The 21,329-nt window shown below is 35.4% G+C and overlaps 1 protein-coding gene across 1 annotated transcript; it reads left to right on the forward strand.

Moving 5' to 3' along the window:
• Positions 855–17,826, forward strand: LOC18786022 (DNA gyrase subunit A, chloroplastic/mitochondrial). Its single transcript, XM_020557919.1, has 27 exons — positions 855–1,384; positions 1,495–1,564; positions 1,648–1,713; positions 2,765–2,866; positions 3,522–3,566; positions 3,652–3,750; positions 3,868–3,954; positions 5,313–5,383; positions 5,906–6,014; positions 6,123–6,185; positions 6,606–6,671; positions 6,860–6,948; positions 7,936–7,984; positions 10,307–10,393; positions 10,691–10,784; positions 11,629–11,699; positions 11,780–11,869; positions 12,513–12,638; positions 12,775–12,932; positions 14,430–14,511; positions 14,599–14,763; positions 14,848–14,949; positions 16,174–16,310; positions 16,872–16,992; positions 17,086–17,140; positions 17,228–17,327; positions 17,477–17,826. Exons 1-27 carry the CDS (start codon positions 960–962, stop codon positions 17,586–17,588), a joined length of 2,841 nt encoding a protein of 946 aa, XP_020413508.1. The 5' UTR covers positions 855–959; the 3' UTR covers positions 17,589–17,826.

Below are 21,329 nucleotides of genomic sequence, written 5' to 3' on the forward strand. Positions count from 1 at the left end.
CATCGATCGGGGTGGCCGGAGGTGGCGGCGGTGAAGCAAAAACTGATCGGCTGTTTCAAAGGGGGATTGTCGCTCGCAGAGAGAGAGAGAGAGAGAGAGAGAGAGAGAGAGAGAGAGAGAGAGAGAGAGGGATTCATGTTTTAAAAAAAATAACTTCGAAATATTTACGATTGTGGCATTATGCTTCTGTTGATCGTAACTTCATCGTTTCAACTCTGATTTAAGCACACTACGTGTATACGAACTCGTCTCAACGCAATCTATGTCATGGTCCCATTCGTTTCCCCAAAACCTTCCAAATTAAAAAGTGACCAAAATAATCCTATTTTCAAGAGCAAAATTGTAATTTCATAATTTATTTATTTAATTAAATTAAACAAATACTTAAATTTGGGTTGGGATGTTACACATTGCATTTTGGCCACTTAGAAAAAAGTTGGTCCTTTCAATAGAAGGAGGAGTGGGGAAACCAAGTTGGAAGCTCACCAAAAACTTGACTAATCTAACTAGGGGAATGCTAACAACCTTTTCTCTAACCTTCAATAAGGGTAAATTTGGAAAGTTGAAGGAAATATAAAAGCTAATACATTCAATAAAGGTAAATTTGGAAAACAAAAACTAGTTTGTGTGATATATTAATGACATTGTTTTAAGTATAAGGAAAGTAATATTTATCATGAGAAGAAGAGAGAATGTCCCAAAAAAAAAAGTTAGAGAAAAAATTACTAGCATTCCCTATCCAACTAACACTTTACATAGTCCTTTGAAATGCTTTTGTGCTTTTGTGAGTAATCCTTTAAACTGCCCTTAGAAAGTCACGTGCCGTGCTTCCAATCCAAAAACCCACATACATCTTGGCGCGCAAGAGGCCTCGAAATTCCAAAAGCAATCGCAAGCCAGGGTTTTAGATTGTAGCTGAAACCCCAAAACCCCCAAATGGCGCCTTCAGCCCTATCTCTATGAAACCCTCAGTTTCTCCCCAAACCCCTACCATGGCCTTAGCTTCCAGTCTTCGCCTTTCTTCCTCCATCCTCCGCTACCGCCTCGCTGCCCCGCTCTACCCTACCCGATTTTCCAGTCTCCGTCACAACCTGTCGGAGCTCCGCTTCCTGTCCGCATCGTCCTCCCGTCCCGGGACCCACGTCCGCCCAATCAAAGCGAGGCTCCAGGACGACCCGCAAAAGGAGGACCCAGGCGAGGGGCAGAATGGGAATGGAAGTGTGCTGGTCAAGGACACAAGTGAGAACAGCGAAGAAAGAATCGTTCGTGTTGAGCTCCACAAGGAGGCCACTGAAGCCTACATGGCCTACGCTATGTCTGTCCTACTCGGCCGCGCCCTGCCGGATGTTCGCGATGGTTTGAAGCCTGTGCACCGTCGTATTTTGTGAGTGATGTTTGCTTAGTAGATTGTATGGTTCCTGAGAAAATTTTCTGGGAAGAAAAGAATTTCTGTGAGCGATGTTTAATTTGTTCTGTATTGTTCTCGAACTACAGGTATGCAATGCATGAATTGGGGCTTGCGTCACGAAAACCATTCAAGAAATGTGCTAGAGTTGTTGGAGAGGTTAGTAATCAGAGGCTTTCTGTGTCATTTGTATGAATTCCCAATATTTATATCTACGATTGATAGAAAATGCTTGGATGCAGGTTCTAGGAAAATTTCATCCCCATGGTGACACTGCTGTCTATGATTCCTTGGTGCGAATGGCTCAGGTAACAATAACTTTTTCTATTAACCAATACATGAATTCATTACAGAAGTAAAAACGGATAAGCTAGTAGTCAATACAAAAAATACTTCAACATCTGCGATCTCTTTTTTTTTTCTTTTTCTGGATGGCCTTCTTGTAGTGTTCCATTATTCTCATTTGTTACATTTTTTTTAGTTTTCTCAGCTGTAGGAGTTAGTTTCTTTAGAATAACTCTGAAACAGGGCGATGTATTCTTTCTTTGTTTGCGGATATTTGAGTGCTGTCATCTTGTGTTGACCATGTCTTCTCTGGATGACATGGTAGGTTTTTTGAAAAGTGTAATTATAATGGCTATAGATAAATACTCTCTGCAACTTTTTTGTAATTTGGCTGGCGAGGTGTAAGAAGATTTTTGTGAATTATAGTGGTGTGGGGATGGAGGTGTTATGGGGTAAAGTCAGATTTTGGTCTCAACTCTAGGCTTCTGTGTCTTCGAGTTTTGGAAAGCACCTGTACAGTCTAATCTGTTTTTGGGGTTCCAATTGTGAGAGAAATAGTACTATTTTCAGTCTAATCTTGTTTTTCTGTTCCCGTTATGTTGATGTATTGTTTTGGTGGGTAATCTATCCAGTGGATATACTTTATTTTATTTTTCAATAGATTTTTTCTTACCATAAAAAAAAAAAAATTGCACATCTTTAGGCATCCATGGTTGGAAATTAAATACCAAAGAGCTTTTGAGGGATGGAACAATCAATTTGGAGAATGGAAGCTCAACATCATTGATAATTCTTTGGATGGACAAGCAACATCGGTTGCTGCCTCCTTTGATTTTCTATTTCTATGTTTATTTGCTGTATATACTAGGCGATGCCCCTTAATGTCTTTACAATAAAATTTCATTACTTCTTTTTTGGAAATTTTTTTTCCTCGTATAAAAAAATTCCAGCTTTCTGGATTCTACTCCATTTGTTTTTGAACTTTTTCTCTTTGTAAATATTGATTTAGATCACATTATAAGTAGTTATTTAGTTCATGTGTTCTCCTGATTGCTTTGAATCTTAATTTTCCAGGATTTCTCCCTACGATTCCCATTAATCCAAGGGCATGGGAATTTTGGGTCGATTGATGCTGATCCTGCAGCTGCCATGCGTTACACAGAGTGCAGATTGGAAGTATGTTCAGATATTTTAGTTACTTTGAACACTGTATGGGTTCTTAATAATCATGATATCAAGATGAATATTAAGATCTTTAGGTTATATTCTATTCCAGAAATGGGGCAACCTCTCTCTCTCTCTCTCCTCTCTCTCTCATCCCCCTTCCTTATCTCAGTATGTATGTCATTATAGTGATGTTGTGAGTAATTTTTTTAGTGCTCTAAAAGGTAAAAGATCTTGTTCCAGAGTGTTTACTTAATGCCTATTGCACATTGGCAGAGTGCGAAAATGCTGCATTTACACAAATCCAGGGAGTGTAGGGGGGAACCATTGTTCAAAGCCAATTTTTATATTTTTAATATTTATAATTTTGCCTTGGGCAGCTCTTTTACAAGTCCCTGTGCCACATAGCTGGTTGTCCAAGTAAATGTGTCATCATGAATAGTTTCCCCCATCATCGATAGGTTATAAAAATAAACATTATTATTTAAATTCAATTCGGGTCCCAAAAAATCTCTTATTGCTAACTTTTACAGTGAACTTTATGCCATGATGTACTAGACATGCAGATATATATGGTGCATTAATTCCCCTTTTTGCTACATGCTTTTTGTTTATAAGGAATATTTTTATCTTTAGTAATAACCATATCGACGCTTTATTTTTGCAGCCACTGGCAGAAGCAATGTTATTGGCAGATTTAGATCAAGATACGGTCAGAGCTATTCCATACATTATCTAGTCATAAAATATTATTCTTCATTAATTTGTTTTTGCATGATGTGGTTCATTTGGCGCAGGTTGATTTTACTCCGAATTTTGATAATTCACAAAAAGAGCCATCAGTTTTACCTGCTCGACTTCCAACTTTATTACTGAATGGTGCTTCTGGGATTGCGGTATTTTTCTTAGGTTTAATTGCCCTTCATGATCAAAAGCTGTTGCTTGTGCTTTGTTCTTGTTCTTCCTCAGTAATTGTATATCTTCAATTCACATATTGCTAAATTAATTTTCAGGTTGGCATGGCAACCAACATTCCTCCGCATAATCTTGGAGAGTTGGTAGATGTTCTTAGTGTGTTAATTCACAATCCAGAAGCTACGGTAAGTGGCGAGACCTTTTATTTATTTTATATTAATTAGGTATGTTTCAATTAGTTTTCTTTTTTTAAAATTGAAGTTCTGCTGTATCCTTTCAAAGGACTGTCCCCCCTTTTATTTTTTGGGGTTGAAAAGAAACAAATTTTATTTAAAGATAATCTAAGATAGACAAGAGATAGTGAACAAGGAGTCCACCAAAAACAAACTACAAATGATTACAAATAAAAAACAACGAAACCTACAAAAACACATTACCCTATAAATGACTCCCAATTTAGCAAAATAAAAAGGAAAAGATCCCTGAAATCTGATGTAACTGAAGCCCAAAGGGATGACAAAAACCTCACCCTCTCCCACAGCTCTTCTACCCCCATCCCCTCATTCCTCTTCATCCAGATCACCCACAGGACAGCCATCTGGCAACAACCCCGTAAGACCCGAGCCTTATTTCCTCTACCAAAAGCTGCAAGACTTTCACTAACCAATGAAGGGCACCCTTGTGGAATTACCCAAATGACTCCAGCCTCCTTGAATAGTAAACACCACAAGTTTAAAGCTACCCGACAATGGACAAACAATGATCTGCATTCTCTCCTTACATTTTACACATTATGTACCAACTTGGAGTCAGTTGGGGAAGAGTCTTTGACATAAACTTGAGTCTTTGTCTACATGGAAAAATTGCTTCTTTTCTATCAACTTATCAGATAGTTGAAATGAATCTAGTATTTCCCTTTGTTACATCCAAGGATGAAAATCTTGATGTCACTGAAAATATTGCTGGAAATATTGAAATGAATGAAAATGATAAATTTTTCTTATAAAGTATGGAATTTTTGAATGAAACTTCAGGAAATACAAAACTAATCAACTGGGCATCAATTTTACATATAAACTGTATCCATGATTAGTATATGACAATTTGGGTTTAATGGCAAACAAATATGTTTAGGCAAGAGTTACAAGTCTTTAATGTAGCATCATATACACTTATCTTCCGTCAATTCCTTTAAAACCAATCAGAGAATTCCTTTTTGCATGTGGCGCTGCTCAATAACTTTTTTGGAAGTAGTCTTTGAGAAATTTCGTGTTGCACTTGTAGTTTTGTTGTCCATTAAGATGATTTGAAACTTTGATATTAAAGAATCTCAATGATTGGCTATACAGTAATGTTAAAGTATGACTTTATCATTGCCATCACTGTTCTCCATAGAAGTTAGAGCTATTGGGCATAATTCGAACCCTCATGTTAACTAAAAAGAACTTTGCTTTCTATTGACCCATTTTTGTTTTTGTGTTCACTTTATTTTCCGTTTCATTTTTCCTTTCGAGTATTTGACATTTGGTTTTCCCTGTGACAGTTGCAAGAATTACTGGAATACATGCCAGGGCCTGATTTTCCAACTGGAGGACTGATTATGGGAAACCTTGGGTAAGTTGGAACCATTCCTTTGCTATGTAAAGCATGGTTCATTCTAGTAAGCTTGGACGAAAAAGTGATAGCCTCCTCCTTGTAGTAGTTCTTTCCTTGGTTTTTACCAGTTTTTGTATAACGTTTGAATAGGTTGTATTAAAGGGATGCTTTCAAATTGAATGTGATGATGGGCAGTGGTGATACGTCTTATGTTGCATACTTGCTGCTAAATTCATGGGGGCTACTCTGTTCGTACAAACAGTTTTGTTTCATTTTCTGAATAAGTAAAATTGCCAAGAAACTTGAGCTAAAGGTGAAGATAGATTAAAATAGTATATACTAGTGTAATTGAAGATGTAATATAATACAAATGCTAAGAGTAATAAAGGATTGCCATGGTGGCAGAATTATCCCTTTTGCTTATGCTGGCTGCATCTTCCTTATATATGTGTGTTTGTTCTTGTGCATGTGGGTAAGAACATTCATGGACATTTATGTTTGCGCAATCATAATGTTTGGATAAATGTTCATTTTGTGAAGCATTTTGGAGGCATATCGAACTGGGAAAGGACGCATTGTGGTCAGAGGGAAAACTGATGTTGAATTGCTTGATTCTAGAACAAAGAGAAGTGCAATTATCATAAAGGAGGTTTGCCTTGGTCTTCTTGTCTGGTTTGCATTAAATATGCATGTAGGCTTAGATTATCATGAAAGAGTTTATTTTTTATAGTGATTTTATACTTTGTGAATGAGTCAGATCCCTTACCAAACCAACAAATCAGCCCTCGTGGAGAAGATAGCCGAACTTGTGGAAAATAAGGTGACATTCTTGCAAGTAGCAAATGATCCTTTAAAAACTGCTGGATTGTAATTTTTCATTAAAAAGGTAGTTTTGTGATTGGTTTTTATATATGTTATTTGATTCTAATCTGAAAGATTCCAGTGTTTAGGGTCCAAATGCATTTGTTAGTATTGTAATTCTTATTTAATATGTGGCTATATTAAATCCAATAAGTACCAATATATTCATCTAAGTTATGTGCTGTATCACTCACATGAAATTTATTAAAGTAATAAGGTCATACATTGTTCTTAATTCTTATCTCGTTTTAGTATTTATTCTTAGATGTTGATATCATGTTGACCTTATATTAGGGATGCAGCTTTTTCATTGAAGATATGTTACCTAATATGTTGTCGTTTTAGTATTTATTTATACTTTTGTCCTTTTTTTCTACAGAGTTTAGAAGGCATAAGCGATATTAGGGATGAAAGTGATCGCTCTGGAATGCGTGTTGTCATTGAGGTATGCAATTTATTTATTTATTTTTAATTCTGTTCTCCTATGAGTACTTTGTAGCTTTTAAATACTAACATTCTGAAGAATTCACAATACTATGGGAGATTTAATTAGTAAAACGGTTTTGCTATTCTTCTAAAAATAAAAAACGGGTTCTGCAATTGGATTATGATCTATTTTCATCCTCTTTTCAGCTCAAGCGAGGATCTGACCCATCAATTGTTCTGAATAATCTTTATCGCCTCACATCTCTTCAATGCAGCTTTAGTTGTAACATGGTTGGGTGAGTGATATCTTTATCATCATTCAAGAACATTCGTAGAGATTTAAGATTCTGGCTTTTGGTTCTTCACTGGTGTATGCAATTTCTCTCCCTATACTTCTCTAGTTGATTTTTAGGGCTAAAAATTGAAACTTGCATTTTGGCCTTGAAAGTTATGACTTTGATTGAATATTATAACTTCAAGGAACCAAAATATTTAGATTTGGAAACTAATTTTATAAAGAAAATTAAATTAGTCTATTGTCGTTGAATTTTTTTAGTCAAAAGCTGAGCTGTAATAAAAATATCCCAAATACAAGGATTGTGTGATAAAACTAAACACAAAGTTCTGATTTTGAAGGCTCTGGGCCTGTTGGTTTTTCATTTGATTTGTTTCAACATTGTTGGGAATTGGGATATTTTGGAGGCAAATTTGATGAAAGCCTTTGAAAAGTTCCAAAAGGATGGGTGATAAATGCAATAACCTATTAGACATACATATGCCTTATTGCGAAGGCAAAAGGTTCAATGGGAAAGGATAAATCTACGCCACTGAGTTTGGTTTCCAGCTTGTATGAAGTACTTTATAAGCTGTTGTTTTTGAGATTGGAGTAGGTTTTGGGAGATACAATTGGACAAACACAAGGTAATTTTGTGAAGGTGTGGAATACTTGTCCACCATGCTTGCATGGCAGAAGCTGCCTTTTTTTTCATTTAAGAAAACAGAAATGTCAGTGAAATATTGTCAATATCACTAGAATGTAGCCTTAGATATTTGTTTAGATATGATCCACATAGTGGTGCAACCAAGAAGCATGTGCACATTGTAGCCTTCATCGAAATGCCACACATAATGATATTAATTAATGATCCGATTGGATGAATTTCTTCTTTCAAAATGATTCTGGTGTTACTAAATTATGGCTTTCCATTGTTCTATTGAACTTTCTTGCTCAAATGATTCATCACAATGCTTGGGTTTTCATTTGGTAATTTGTCTATTCACAGTATTCATAATGGGCAACCTAAGCAGATGGGTCTAAAGCAGTTGCTGCAGGTGACTACCTAAGATTAATCTCTCCAGTATAAATGCCCACCCACTGACCCACTTGCTCACTCATGCATATATGCTATTTTAATATATTTGTATATTGTAGGTAAGCTATTTCGAGAAAATGTTTTTTCTTGCTGGAATTTGTTTTCCCTTAAGAATCATTTTGTAATTCACGCTACTTGGGCTGCTGTTTTCATGAGTTCGTACTGGATTTTATATGGTTTTTTATGTGTTTTTGTTTTTACTGCACCGCTATGTCTCCTTTAATGCAAGTATTATTTGTAGAGGAAACACGTGAGGCACTAAGGTAACTAAAGTTGTAATAAATCTTGTCAGTAAAGTAGTCAAAAGAATTAAGGAAATGCTTGTGCTTTAGAGAAGTTCTCTAAACGGGAAATCCTTCTTTTTTTTTGTTGGGTTCAAACAAACATCAAGGAATTGCAACCTAGGTAATTGTTATAATTTTCTGTCAAAACAAACTGACCTAGGAGTCTTAGGATTTACATTTTCTGCTGAAGAGATAGAATTAAAACAATAGAAACACTACACTTTCTTAAATGTCGATGCAGCAAAAATGGTTGAACTGTCAGGGATTTGTGGCAAGGTGGAATTTTTATTGTTGATCAGTTTTAGCCGTTCATCTATTTCTGTTGATACTGTCTTGAAAGGGGCAGTACTTCTGTACTTCCAAGTCTTTCAGGAATGCTTAGCCATCAATCTGAAGGAATTCCCAGCATTGTTGTCACTCCCATGAGAATTGTATTCTGTGAAATGTATGATTCCTAGTTAACTAAACTAAATATATAATAAATAAATAAAATTAACTTATGGCTATGGAAATAGTTGCAGCACATGGACATGTTAGTGTACTGTTCATGTAGAAGCTGCAAAAAGAAAACTTATTCAATAAGCATATAATAATTTGGTCAACTACTGATATGGAAAATCAAATAAATCTTGTTGGATTATAGTGTTCTAGTTTCTGATATCTAGTTCGATTTGTGCAAGTACAAATTATTTTAACATTGCTAGCACTTTTAGGTACTGACAGTTTGACTAGTATCGTAGTCGTCTTTGAAAAAATTGACAAGAGCTGATGGATTGAAATCAACTACAATTTGGAAAGAGTTCTTGGATAGTGAAATTCTTCTGATTTCTTTGAATGCATTCAAAACTTAAAAGCAGAAAGGTGTTGTCCAAACTTTCAAGAGACCTCAATGTCGAAAGAAAAAGAGAAACTGTCAAGAGGCCATCATCTGAAGATATATGCCTTATTAAATTGCCATATGAAAATATGTTGCTCTAGTATGGCAAACTTTTTTGGTAATTGAAAAATATTTTACTTCAATGGGTTGGTTAGTTCAAATTCTTGAGCCCCCTGGCTTATATTTTATTGGCTTTTGAGTTCCCCTGCTCCTATTAACTATGTAAGTGATGCAGGACACGTAGGACCTAAATTTATTAGTTTCCTAATGTATTTGTTTCATAGATTCACTAGTTTTCCAAATTCTAGTAGGATTTCTACTTTTCCAGATTTCCAGGTTTCTAGTTTTAAGTTTCCTATTTTATTTGGGTTAGGATTTCTGTTTAAGCAAGGGATTTTTATCCTATTATGTCTAGGTTTTAGTTTGCTATAAATACCCCCATGTAGTTCTGAATGTTGAGTAAACCTTCTATAGAACTCTATGATTTCTGTCCCTTTCTTTCGCCCCTTTGATCTATATTTTCTTCTCCTCGATCTCTGATTTTCTTCTTTGTTCTACTGTTTCTGCCCTTTCTTTCGTCTCTTCGATCTATATTTTCTTCTCCTTGATCTCTTATATTCTCTCTGTTGTATTGTTTAAGTGATTAATCTAATACCTACAGGCTGTACTACATCAGTAAGTCTATAGGGGAAAACATTTATTGGAAAATTTAGATTCTGATTTCATGGATAATGTTTTTGCTCAGCTTTTGTATTACTCTGTTGGGACATTTAATGGCTTCAAATCTTGGATAGTTTGTCTTATCTCAACCTACCTGGTTACTGATTTTTTATTTAATTTTGCTCCTTTGGTTTTAAAGCATGCAGTGAATGGTTAATATTTGGTTCATCACTCCTAAGTATTGATGCTTAACTCATTCATTGTTGTACTTTTGTATTGATAATCAAGAGGAGAAATTATCCTCGATCATACAACAAAAGGAAAACGGACTCATTCATTGTTGTATTGAGATTATGATATTCTTGCATTAAGATATTGGTATTTGTTTTGGTACAAGGTTCTCAATGTACCAAATGGTGGGGCTGTACTAAATATTGCCTTTGTTAATGAATATTCACAGGCATTCTTAGACTTCAGATGTTCTGTTATTGAGAGACGTGCCAAGTTCAAACTCTCACAAGCACAGGAAAGAAGACATATTGTTGCGGTATGCTACCTTTTTTTTATTAATTTTATTTTCCTTCTAATTCTAGATAAGTTTATTCATAAGTCGTCTCAAAGTGATTATTTTGATGTTTTTGGACATCCATACATGTCCTTGGATGTGTGCTCTAAACCACAGGTGTAAACTTGAGAAGATTTCATTCTTTTTCCCATTGCATTTCACATTATTCTAGCTTGTCTTTATGTACTGCTGTGTTATTGTGACTCTATTTTACTGGATTCATATTTATGTCACCATACTACAGACTCATAGTCCTTATGTATTTTCTTGTTGAAATAGGGCATTGTTGTGGGCCTGGATAATTTGGATGCAGTAATTCGTATACTAAGAGAATCTTCTAGCAATGCAATTGCATCATCTGGTCTAAGGAGCGGTGAGCTCCCCTATGTTTTTGAGCTTTTCATTTTCTTCAACTTAAGTAGAAGTTGTGGTTCAAAAGCACTGAGACATGATTTTCTGGCTTTGTCATTAAACTTCTGTTGTTCTGCATGTATTGTTTTTCTGTTTTTTCGCTTTCTAGCTTCTGCTGCAAGGAACATTTTTTGGTGCAGTAGATTTTTTGTCATGTGCTTTATTCTTTTTGGCACCTGGGGTCTAGTGCAACACAAGTTTAACAAGTTTAAGGATGCTTATGGTTTTACTAATTAGAATCTTCCAATAATCTATTATTTTTTTCAAACTTAGTTCTTAGGGGTAGGGTTTATTTAATGCCTGACTTAGCAAGGTTTTTTTGGGAGTAGATGAGAGTTCCAGTTCAGTAACAGAATGTAATCATGTTTTGCAATTTTGTTATTCAAATTTCCTTGATGTCTAGGGTTTGGTTTTCTTTGAAATCAGCTCTGGAATGCAGACTTTTTTTATCTGTATTCTATCCATACCCTGGTGTTTTGATTTCCTTTTTCTTAAATGTATTCCTTAGCGAATCAACTGTGTTCAAAGATCTACTTCCCAAGCTGAAGCCATGAAATATGGGCCTCTTATTTCCCATTTATTTTGGGTTGGTTGCTCTAATTTGAAAATTTAATAATTCGTGAAGCCATATATAACTCTAGTTGCGAGATTCCCCAGCTTACACCTTAGCCAGTTTCGTGTCTTTATACCCAATGGTGAATATTATTTTCAGGTTGTTTTCATATTTTCTACTTAATTGTGGCGGCTGTTTTTGAGCAGTAGGCGTGGTTAAAGGTACTGATATTATCTCTTATTCTTTTATGCAGAGTTCAATCTTTCTGAGAAACAAGCTGAAGCAATATTAGACATTAGCCTGAGAAGAATTACCATGCTTGAGGTGCATTCAAATGTAATTTCTGATTGCTTGATGAGAGACCTTGGGTGATAACTTCGTATCCTTTTCTCCTTATTGTGCAGAGGAAAAAGTTTATTAATGAAAGTGAATCGTTAAAAGAGCAAATTTCAAAACTAGAAGAACTCTTGTCAAGCAAGAAATACATATTACAGGTATAGTTCTAATACCAATTGGTTGCATGTATTGTGAAGGTGTATATGCATGCCACTTTAGAGGTCATTTATAATTCTTTTTAAAGATCAGGACATATTTTCAGACCTGCATTTTTCATCACACATTATGTTTAGACATAGGTATCGATTCCTGTATTTCTATATATCTGTCTGAAATTTTTCCCCATGTTTTGAAATAAACCTACTGAGTTATACACTTTTGTATTATATATTTCTTCTGATTATTGTACATAGTTTTAGGACTCTGTTTTGTAATCCTTCAGATAGTTTTTTTCAATGCGCTTCTTTGTATTATATTATTTTAAAAAATGCACATTTGATTAGGTCGAACCTCTTGCGCCATGCTCCTGTTGAGGCAGTGTAGAATGCATTTAATTAGGTTGGAAGTGGGATCTTGATCGTTATGTTGATTTAACCTGTTATGGAAAAAAATGGTGAATAGGCTGTCTTTGTATCATCATTTTCACTTCTACCATTTTTCATCGACCCTTTTTGGAAATGATGTTAAATGTTCTTAAGATGACTGTCATACTGTTTATAGGGAAGATACTTTAATTGCCTCCATTTGGTTCAAATTGAATTACAATTCTGTTTTTATTTTTTTTATTTTTATTTCAATCAGTTGATTGAACAAGAAGCAAATGAGTTAAAAAGCAAGTTTTCCAGTCCAAGGCGTTCAATGCTGGAGGACAGTGATAGTGGCCACCTTGATGACATAGATGTTATTCCAAATGAAGAAATGCTTTTGGTATATGCTAATCAACCTTCTTTATCATGAAGTTATATTTTACTCTTTATTTCCGAAGAAGGAAAATTTAAAAGAAAAGAACCCATTAGTATTTCAATTTTCTTTTCTTAAAGTTTTCTTTGCATATAATTGTCAGGCATTCAGTGAAAAGGGGTATGTTAAGCGGATGAAACCTAACACTTTCAATCTACAAAATCGAGGAACCATTGGCAAATCTGTTGGGAAATTGAGGGTAAATGATGCAATGTCAGACTTTATTGTTTGTCGCGCACATGATCATGTTCTGTACTTCAGGTACTTTATCTCTTGGCTTTCTTATCCGAGGGTTTCTTTTATCTAGTAATTAGAAGGATTAAAACGTTTGGAACTCTCAGTATGTATTGGAGGGCTCATAATCTGGTGGTCTAGTGTTTTTCATGTTGACGGCAAAGGTTTATGCTTGGCTGTGCCAAATGGGGATTTGGCGAAGTATAACTAGATCCAATGCTTCTATCCTTATCACTACCAAGGTTATATGTAATATTGTTAGTTTGAAGAGACAATGGGACAAGGATTGTGGCGGCATAGTAGATTATAAACAAGATGAAGGTTTAAAAAGCGTTTCTCAGGTGGGCGTTGAGAAGAGGCGTCGGCAAACTGCCACAGGTGTACAATCGCTAGCATATTGCATAAAGGCGTACGCGTTGGGTGCGGGGCAGTGCAAGGCAGTTGGAGGCATACACGCTGCAGCTAAAAGTGGCAACAATGGCAGCTGCACCTTGCAAAGAAGACGACTCCTGCCCTGCGCGCCTAACTTTTCTGGAATTTTTTAAAAGTGAAATGCAGCCGTTTTGTCAAGTAGGCTGGTTCCTTTTAGTAAAACTCCATGTTTCATGGAAGGCTAATATCAAAACATCATCGTTTGTGAAGGATGTTTAAAAAGTGAACACATCCTTTTTTGTTTAAGCCTTACAACACCACCAGGTTCTTCATCCCCTACCACTGATACAATCCAATCCCAAATCAGACCATGTAAACCCTAATTCAACTAACTCTCCCAAAATTGCGAACCTAAGCTCTCAATTCATATTATTCTAATTCTCACGCCAATTGTGTCAACTGCTATCTCCCTTCTCTCATTGACTCATCTTCTAAGATTTCTTTTTAATAAATTTTAGCACATATTTTTAACATTTTAATTACTTTTATATTATTTTATTGAAATAATTTACACCTCAGTTGTACGCCTAGCCTTTTAAAACTTCAAGATTCAACTTACTGAGACATTAATGTTATGGTTCAAAGATTCATCCTCCCCATAGTCCCTGTTGCGCCAAGTGAAATTTTCTTCACCAACACCACATAGGAACTCAGGAATCATGCACAGTAATATATTGTGCCTCTTTACTACTTTGGCAAAATGAAAACAAAAGGCTTGCCTTATGAAATTGCCACTTCTCTACGCTCATACTTAAATTACAAACTGTTCTCGTCCCATGGGTTATTCACCAATTTATGGTATGAAATATTAATTACTCACAGCCCACACAAGATGTTGCTTTTACTAGGCTAATATCTTGTCTTGATAGATAGTTTCATTTGATTCCGGGTTTCCTAAAACATGGTGCAAACCTAGTTCCCAGAGTCCTACCTATGGCTGGCCTATGACTTGAATGTTAAGGAGGAGTTTGCTTTTGTACTTTTGTGATGAAAGGACTTTTGCATCTGGTGTCCGTCTTAAGATTGTCAATTTTTCCAAATTTATTTGTTTGATGTTTGTCGATTGATGACTTACAAAGGTTATGTTTGCAGTGATAAAGGAACAGTGTACTCTGCTCGTGCGTATAAAATTCCTGAATGCACTCGGACAGCTGCTGGTACACCACTGGTTCAGGTAATTTATTTACTAATCAGTCTCTCTTTTTCAGGCATTCTTTTTTAAATTGCTGAAGGTTAATAATTGTTTTTACACTGGAGCAAGATCTTATCGTTGTCAGATGGAGAGAGAATTACATCTGTTATTCCTGTGAGTGAGTTTGCTGCGGATCAGTTTTTGCTTATGCTTACTGTCAATGGCTACATTAAGAAGGTCTCTTTGAGTTATTTTTCGTCAATCAGGTCAACAGGAATCATAGCAATTCAACTGGTTCGTTCTCCTTCTGTGCAAGTCTTGTATTTCCAGCCGTGCATAAATTTTCTTTTGGTTCACAAATCATCATTCATGTGATAGGTTCCTGGTGATGAGCTAAAATGGGTCCGTTGTTGCACAAATGATGACCTTGTAGCGATGGCATCACAGAATGGAATGGTCATCTTAAGTTCCTCTGATATTGTAAGTATACATCACTTTCCTTCTCATTGATATACACATTGGTATGCAGGTAAAACCTGTTTACATTTAATAAAATATTTTATTTAAATAAACAAATACTAAACCGGGACCAGGTTACTATTATTTGTTTTTCTGCTTTTGTGTTAAGTGTATTTGTTTTTTTCTTCTTACTAAATGATTCGCTACAAAAGGATTTTTTTTTTTTTTTAGTGAACGCGTCACAATTAATTACTCCTATTTTTTATTTTTGTAAAGACGAAGAAACAAATTCTATTTTCTCGCCTATTTACTAAGGCGACGAAGAGTCAAATTATCACTAAATTTATTCCTTTTTCTACTTCTTCCAAGAACAGGATAACCCCAAGGGGCGGGTTTTTTTTTTCTTTTTCTTTTTTTAACCAATTGGGGCCCTCCCTTCACCAACCCCATTATTATTATTATTATCGTCATTGTTATTGTTATTCTTATTGTTAGTACTACCAATTATTTGTTATTGTTATTGCTATTGTTGTTGTTATTACTAGTATTGTTATTGTCATTACTACTACTGTTATTATTCCTAGTATTATTACTGTTTCGTAGGCTTGTAGCTCACCAGCCTCGTTTGAATCTTTTGCTATTATTTGGATTTTGTATATCCTTAAACTGCAGTGTTAGGGCAATTGCAAGGCACAATGTTTTGTATATCATTTTTTCCTACCTACTAAGCACAATTTTTTCATCCTCAAGAAGTTTGTTAACCTCTGGACTTCAGGTGTCCCCATGTTCCTGATGTAGAGCCTCTTGAAATGAAGAACAATAATAATTTTATAATTCAAGTTCTTGTGTCTTGAGATTGCTATTCTTGTGGGCTACCCATGTTCTCCCATTTTATTTATTTGTTTGTCTCTTTATTTCTCTCTTTGCTGGGATCATCTTGTATCTCCCGTACACTTTGGCACCCGTTTATGCGCAAATGTCTAAAACTTGCAAGTCCTAAATCTCTGGAATTGAGTTTCTGTAGTTGTTTCACTATGTTCATGTAGAAATCTCATTATTGTAGAGAACTAGTACTACCTGTGGTCCTATATCCTTGGTCATTTTACAAAAAAATAATAATAATAAAAAGAAAAAAAAGTTTTAGAAATTCTTGGTGCTATATTACCATCTGGAGGCTACATTTCATCAAGGAGTTTTGTACTTACTAATTTGCATCTTATCACGTTCATCTCTGTTATGTACCAGATTCGTGCACTAGGGAGAAACACTAGGGGGGCAGTGGCCATGAGACTTAAAGAAGGGGATAAGATGGCAAGTGTGGACATTATACCAGCAGCTATGAGAAAAGACTTGGAGAGGGTGTTGGAAGCTCCCCATATTGCGTAATTTCTACAACATATTGTTTTTAATTTTTCTAGCTTGTTATTATTACCTAATCATTGGTTAGCACCATACTGGACTTCAGGTTTGCTGCTATATAAGCATGAATTACCAAAACCTAGTAATATAAGTGCTTTTGGTTGGATGTTTGGTTATTTGGCCAATCTGAATGGCATCTCATTTATTAATACAAGAGAAATAATGTTGATAGAATGTTGGCAATCTGTAGCTAGAAAGTGGATGTGCTGGATGAGTGGAAATGGAGGCAAGACTGAATAAGAAATAAACCAAATTTATGGTAGGGGTTGAATGGCAGAAAATCTGAGGGATAGTCACTACTAGTTGACCTACTGGTTAACTAGTTACAGCTAACAAAAAAAACTAAAGGGAGGTTGAAAATGGAAGGGGTTAATGTTGCAACGACCTAAAGAAAATTGGCCTTACATAGTTGAACCTAGTTGCTTGGGATTAAGATGGTTTAAAGCTGAATTTATTTTCCAGATGCAATGTAACCCGAATAACCGGATATGCTAATCTAATATTTTGTGTTGATTTTTCCATAGCGCTAGAAGTGTGAAGGGGCCATGGTTGTTATTTGTGTCTGAGAGCGGATATGGAAAGCGTGTTCCCTTGAGCAGATTTCACTCCTCCAAATTGAATAGGGTTGGCCTGATAGGATATAAGGTATGCTTATGAAGTTCCTTGTTCAAAGCCTTATGAAGTTACTTATTCAAGACTGAATAAGAAATAAACCTATTTTTCACTGCTCTTTTTCAGTTTGCCTTGGAGGATCGCTTGGCAGCAGTTTTTGTGGTGGGCTTCTCTTTGGCAGGTGATGTTTGGAAACTATATTTGAGGCTTTTTTCCGATATCTATGAGCGATCCCTTGAATTTTGTTCAACTTAATGTAACTTCACAGAAGATGGAGAAAGTGATGAACAAGTGGTTCTTGTAAGCCAAAGTGGTACAGTCAATAGAATTAAGGTGCGGGATATTTCTATACAGTCTCGCTATGCAAGGTAAACTTCAACTTTGGTATTTCCTTTCCTTCTATTCTGAAATATATTGGCATAATATGCTTCAACTACCCACTATGATGGAACGATATGATTTGCATGTATTATAGATGCCGTGATCATACATTTTACTCACTATACATTTTTTTCAGGGGAGTCATTTTGATGCGGCTTGATCATGCTGGAAAGATTCAATCTGCTTCATTAATCTCAGCAACAGATGAGGATCCGGAGGTAGAAGTTGAAGCTGCCGCACTTGGCTAACTGCTCGTCAAAAGAAGTGAATAGCTCTCAGCAATAGGATCAAGTAGTAGAGCTAATATTTTGTCTTGGCCGGTGTATTGGTGCTAATATGTAAAGGTAAATTAGGCCACAAAATTGGTGACCATTCCCAGTGAGAATGGTGACCAATTAGTAACTCGAACCCTGAACAAGTTTTTCCATATTATAATGTCCCTCCTTGAGAATAGTCACATTTAATGGATATCAATCATTTTGGTAAGTCTGCCTCCATTTAAACGCAACTATTTTCCTTCCCTAGGTATACACCTAACCTTTTAACGATTTTTAGATTTCAAATTTTACCCGATTGTTAAAGGACAAGATTACCCTAGTGTCAAATGGTACATCATATTAAGAAAAAGGAACCCACTTTGAGAAATACGATATATTCTCTTCCTCACTCTTGTACCTACAAAATCAACACTCATTGCACATTTCCTCGCTGAAAACTCTACACACAATTAATGTTTGCTTGTGTTCCATCATATATTGGTAAAGTTAAATGAGTCGATTGACGAATTGAAACTCCGTCGTATGCAAGGTTTTCGACATTTCTAGTCCTTAATTTTTTGGGTGTTTTTAGGTAAGGGTATTTTTTTTTTAATCACAAATGGTCTCTGAGATTTGAGAAATTATCATCTTTGGTCCCTTGTGTTTTTATGTTGTTGACATTATTGGTCGTTTATGTTATACCTCTCACATTAATTTGGTCATGCTATTGGGTTATGTCGAAATTTCTGTTAAGTTGATGATGTGACATGTATATGGAGCTCACATGTCCAATAATAACATGCTAAGTGGATTTGAATAAAAAACAATTTATGTTCTGAAAATTTTTAAGAAATTAAAATTTAAAAAAAAAAAACTGAACACTAAATTCTCCAACTTCCCCTCCCCCTGCCACGAGTCCAATTTAACTGTTACTAAATTCCCTGTGCCCCCTGTTTTCTCCTTAGTTTTGTGATATGTGGCAAACAACTTAACACTAGTTTAATTCTGTTAATTCTCTTCAGTCCTTTTTTCAATTAAAATATATTAAAATACATGTTTGACAAACACGTTCGCACGCCTCTTCATCTTCACCCCCTGTATCCTCTCCGCCCTGCAAAACTCAGCCGCTGTATCTTCTCCGCTTGGCAAAACTCAGGCCCAGCGATTTAAGAACGAAGATATTTAAAACCAAAACAATTAAAATGCGGAGCAGATTTGCGTTTTCTTGGGTTTTTTTTTATTTGTGTGTGATTGAGGGTTTTTTGCAGGAATATTTGGGTCATTGGCGGCGTTGATGTTCAATTGCGTTAAAAAGGAAGACATTGATTACTTTCCATACGAAGAGGGCACTTGGAGGCGAGCAATTGTAGTAGTGCTCTTTGTGCCCGGCTAAAGATAATGGCCAAAATTAACATGGGTCTCTGAGAAGATGAAGAGGCGTGCAAACTATTTTTGTCAAATATGTATTTTAATATATTTTAATTTAAAAATTACTGAAGAGAATTAACAGAATTAAATTAATGTTAAGTTGTTTACCACATGTCATAAAATTGAGGAAACAGAAGAGCACAGGAGATTTGATAACAGGAAAATTGGACTCCCTGCCACCCCCTCTGTTCTCATTGTTGAGTCCATTGTTTCATGTACGGTAGTCAAAGGCGCCTATTATGAAACCCCAATGGTGAGCCGTCAACTTTTCCATTGCAGTGCAAAACTTGCTGCTCTGGCAGTGGTTAAGTTCCCATGATCCCACTGCTGAGACTTCCATTTCTACCGCAGCAACAAAAGCCCAATAAAAACCAACATATATATATATTAGAGAAATTTATAATAAAACTCATTTCTTGCAATAATCTTATAAATAAACATTAAAAGCTATAAATTGAAGGAAAAACCCCCAAAAAAGATTGTGTGAAATATTTGTTATAAAACTAAAGAGATTATAGAGAGAATTGAGATAGAGAAAGCATAGAAGTCTGATGTTTTCATTGAGTCATTTTCTATTCTATCATTTACAATGAGGAAGATGCCTTATTTTATAGGCAAATATTATTGTCTCTCGTGGATGTGTAGTTTGCTCTCAAGAAATGATGGCAGACAAGCTTCATCATGATGTTCTTTTTTATTTCCAAATGTGTGGGCTCTACTCAAGACTTTACAACGTTGTAGGTTTCCAATGAAAGAATTCTGGGAGACCACGAGAGGCTCATGTCTAAGCTTTAGAGGCACTGTCATCTTCCTTCAGAGGCCTTCAGAACATAATGTAATTTTATAGATTTTATAGAGCCTGCTTTTCCTTGCATGTGGAAAAATCTATCTGTTGTATGCCTTCTTTCCTGTTTACAATAATTGCGCAAAATTTTAAACTTGCACCTGTGGTTTTTACGTCTTTTCAAAATGACGGTTTGGAACCTTGTGCCTTATAGGTTCAAATAACCACATCAAATCTCTCAAATTACATATTTCAATGCATGTGAGTCCGGAACTTCTGGCCCGGGCTAAACATGACCTCATAATTCATTTGCCTTTTTCAAATGGGCATGAAATATAAATTGAGTAAAAATCAGGATAATATCGCAATATAGTAGTGAAGAGCATTAGCTACTATATACCCAAAACTTCAGGTTCGGGCTCTCTCATATATTTGGATCCATGGGCTTCTGGCCCAGATAATATATTATAACAAAATATGGCGGGAGCCTCAATTCATCCTTTGAGGTTTATCTTGATATTATCCATTTCACTGTGTATTCTTAACCGAAATTCACAAAATATATTTCTTCCTTGAGGTGTCGATTATAACATAATCAAACTTTATTAAATTCATCATCTTCTTATGCCAAAGAAATATGTGGCGTACCACAATTTGTAATAATACCTCAAGGGTTGTCCATTTAATTGTTGGAACTTCAGGTTCTCAACATTGTTGGATTTTGAACTTCAGGCCAAAATCACATGTTCTCATGGTATGAGCATTCAATACTCTTAGATTTTGAACTTTGGGCCAAAATCACATATTCTCATGGTATGGACATTTTTACAATTTTCTGTACATATTTCCGGACTTCAAACCCTTACATAATTGTCCATATTTTGAGGAACTTCTGGCATCTCATTTAATTGCTCATCCATGAGTTTAATGAACTGCAGGTTCCCTTTTGTACATAGTAACAGTTTACCCAAAATGGTTAATATTTATGTATACGTCACTATTCATGTATACAATACTATTCATCAAGTCATGAATACGTATCTATTCATGTGTACAGTACATTTGCCAGTACATTTATTATTCATGTGTATGGCATATTAACCAATACAGTACTGTTACATCATCAAGGAACTCCAGGTTCTTATTTACATGTTAAGGATCAAGGATCTTCAAGTCCGATCTCTTGTTTACAAATATAGTACCGGAGAGACTGCCAGCTCTCATATCATTATCATCATCAAGGATCTTCAAGTCCTGATATAGTTGTATGATGAGGATCAAGGAACTTCTGGTCATGATCTGTATATTGTAAAAACTCATTATAGCACACAATTAAAATAAATTGCTTGTAAATAAATTGCTAGTATGGACGATAAATCCGCACCATACTTTAAATAAATGTAAATGTGCAGTAAAATAAATACATAAATTAAATTTCTTGTAAATAAATTGCTGGTATGGAAGATAATCCTGCACCATACTTTAAATAAATACTGTTGTATGGGTAATAAAACTACACC

The sequence above is a fragment of the Prunus persica genome, chromosome G2 (assembly GCF_000346465.2).
Source record: "Prunus persica cultivar Lovell chromosome G2, Prunus_persica_NCBIv2, whole genome shotgun sequence".
Taxonomy (NCBI): Eukaryota; Viridiplantae; Streptophyta; class Magnoliopsida; order Rosales; family Rosaceae; genus Prunus; species Prunus persica.

Coding starts and splice junctions, on each gene's coding strand:
- LOC18786022 (XM_020557919.1), top strand. CDS start 960: ATGAAACCCTCAGTTTCTCCCCAAACCCCTACCATGGCCTTAGCTTCC. Junction 7,985..10,306: donor GTCTAAAGCAGTTGCTGCAG/GTGACTACCTAA, acceptor GAATATTCACAG/GCATTCTTAGACTTCAGATG. Junction 11,700..11,779: donor GAAGAATTACCATGCTTGAG/GTGCATTCAAAT, acceptor CTTATTGTGCAG/AGGAAAAAGTTTATTAATGA.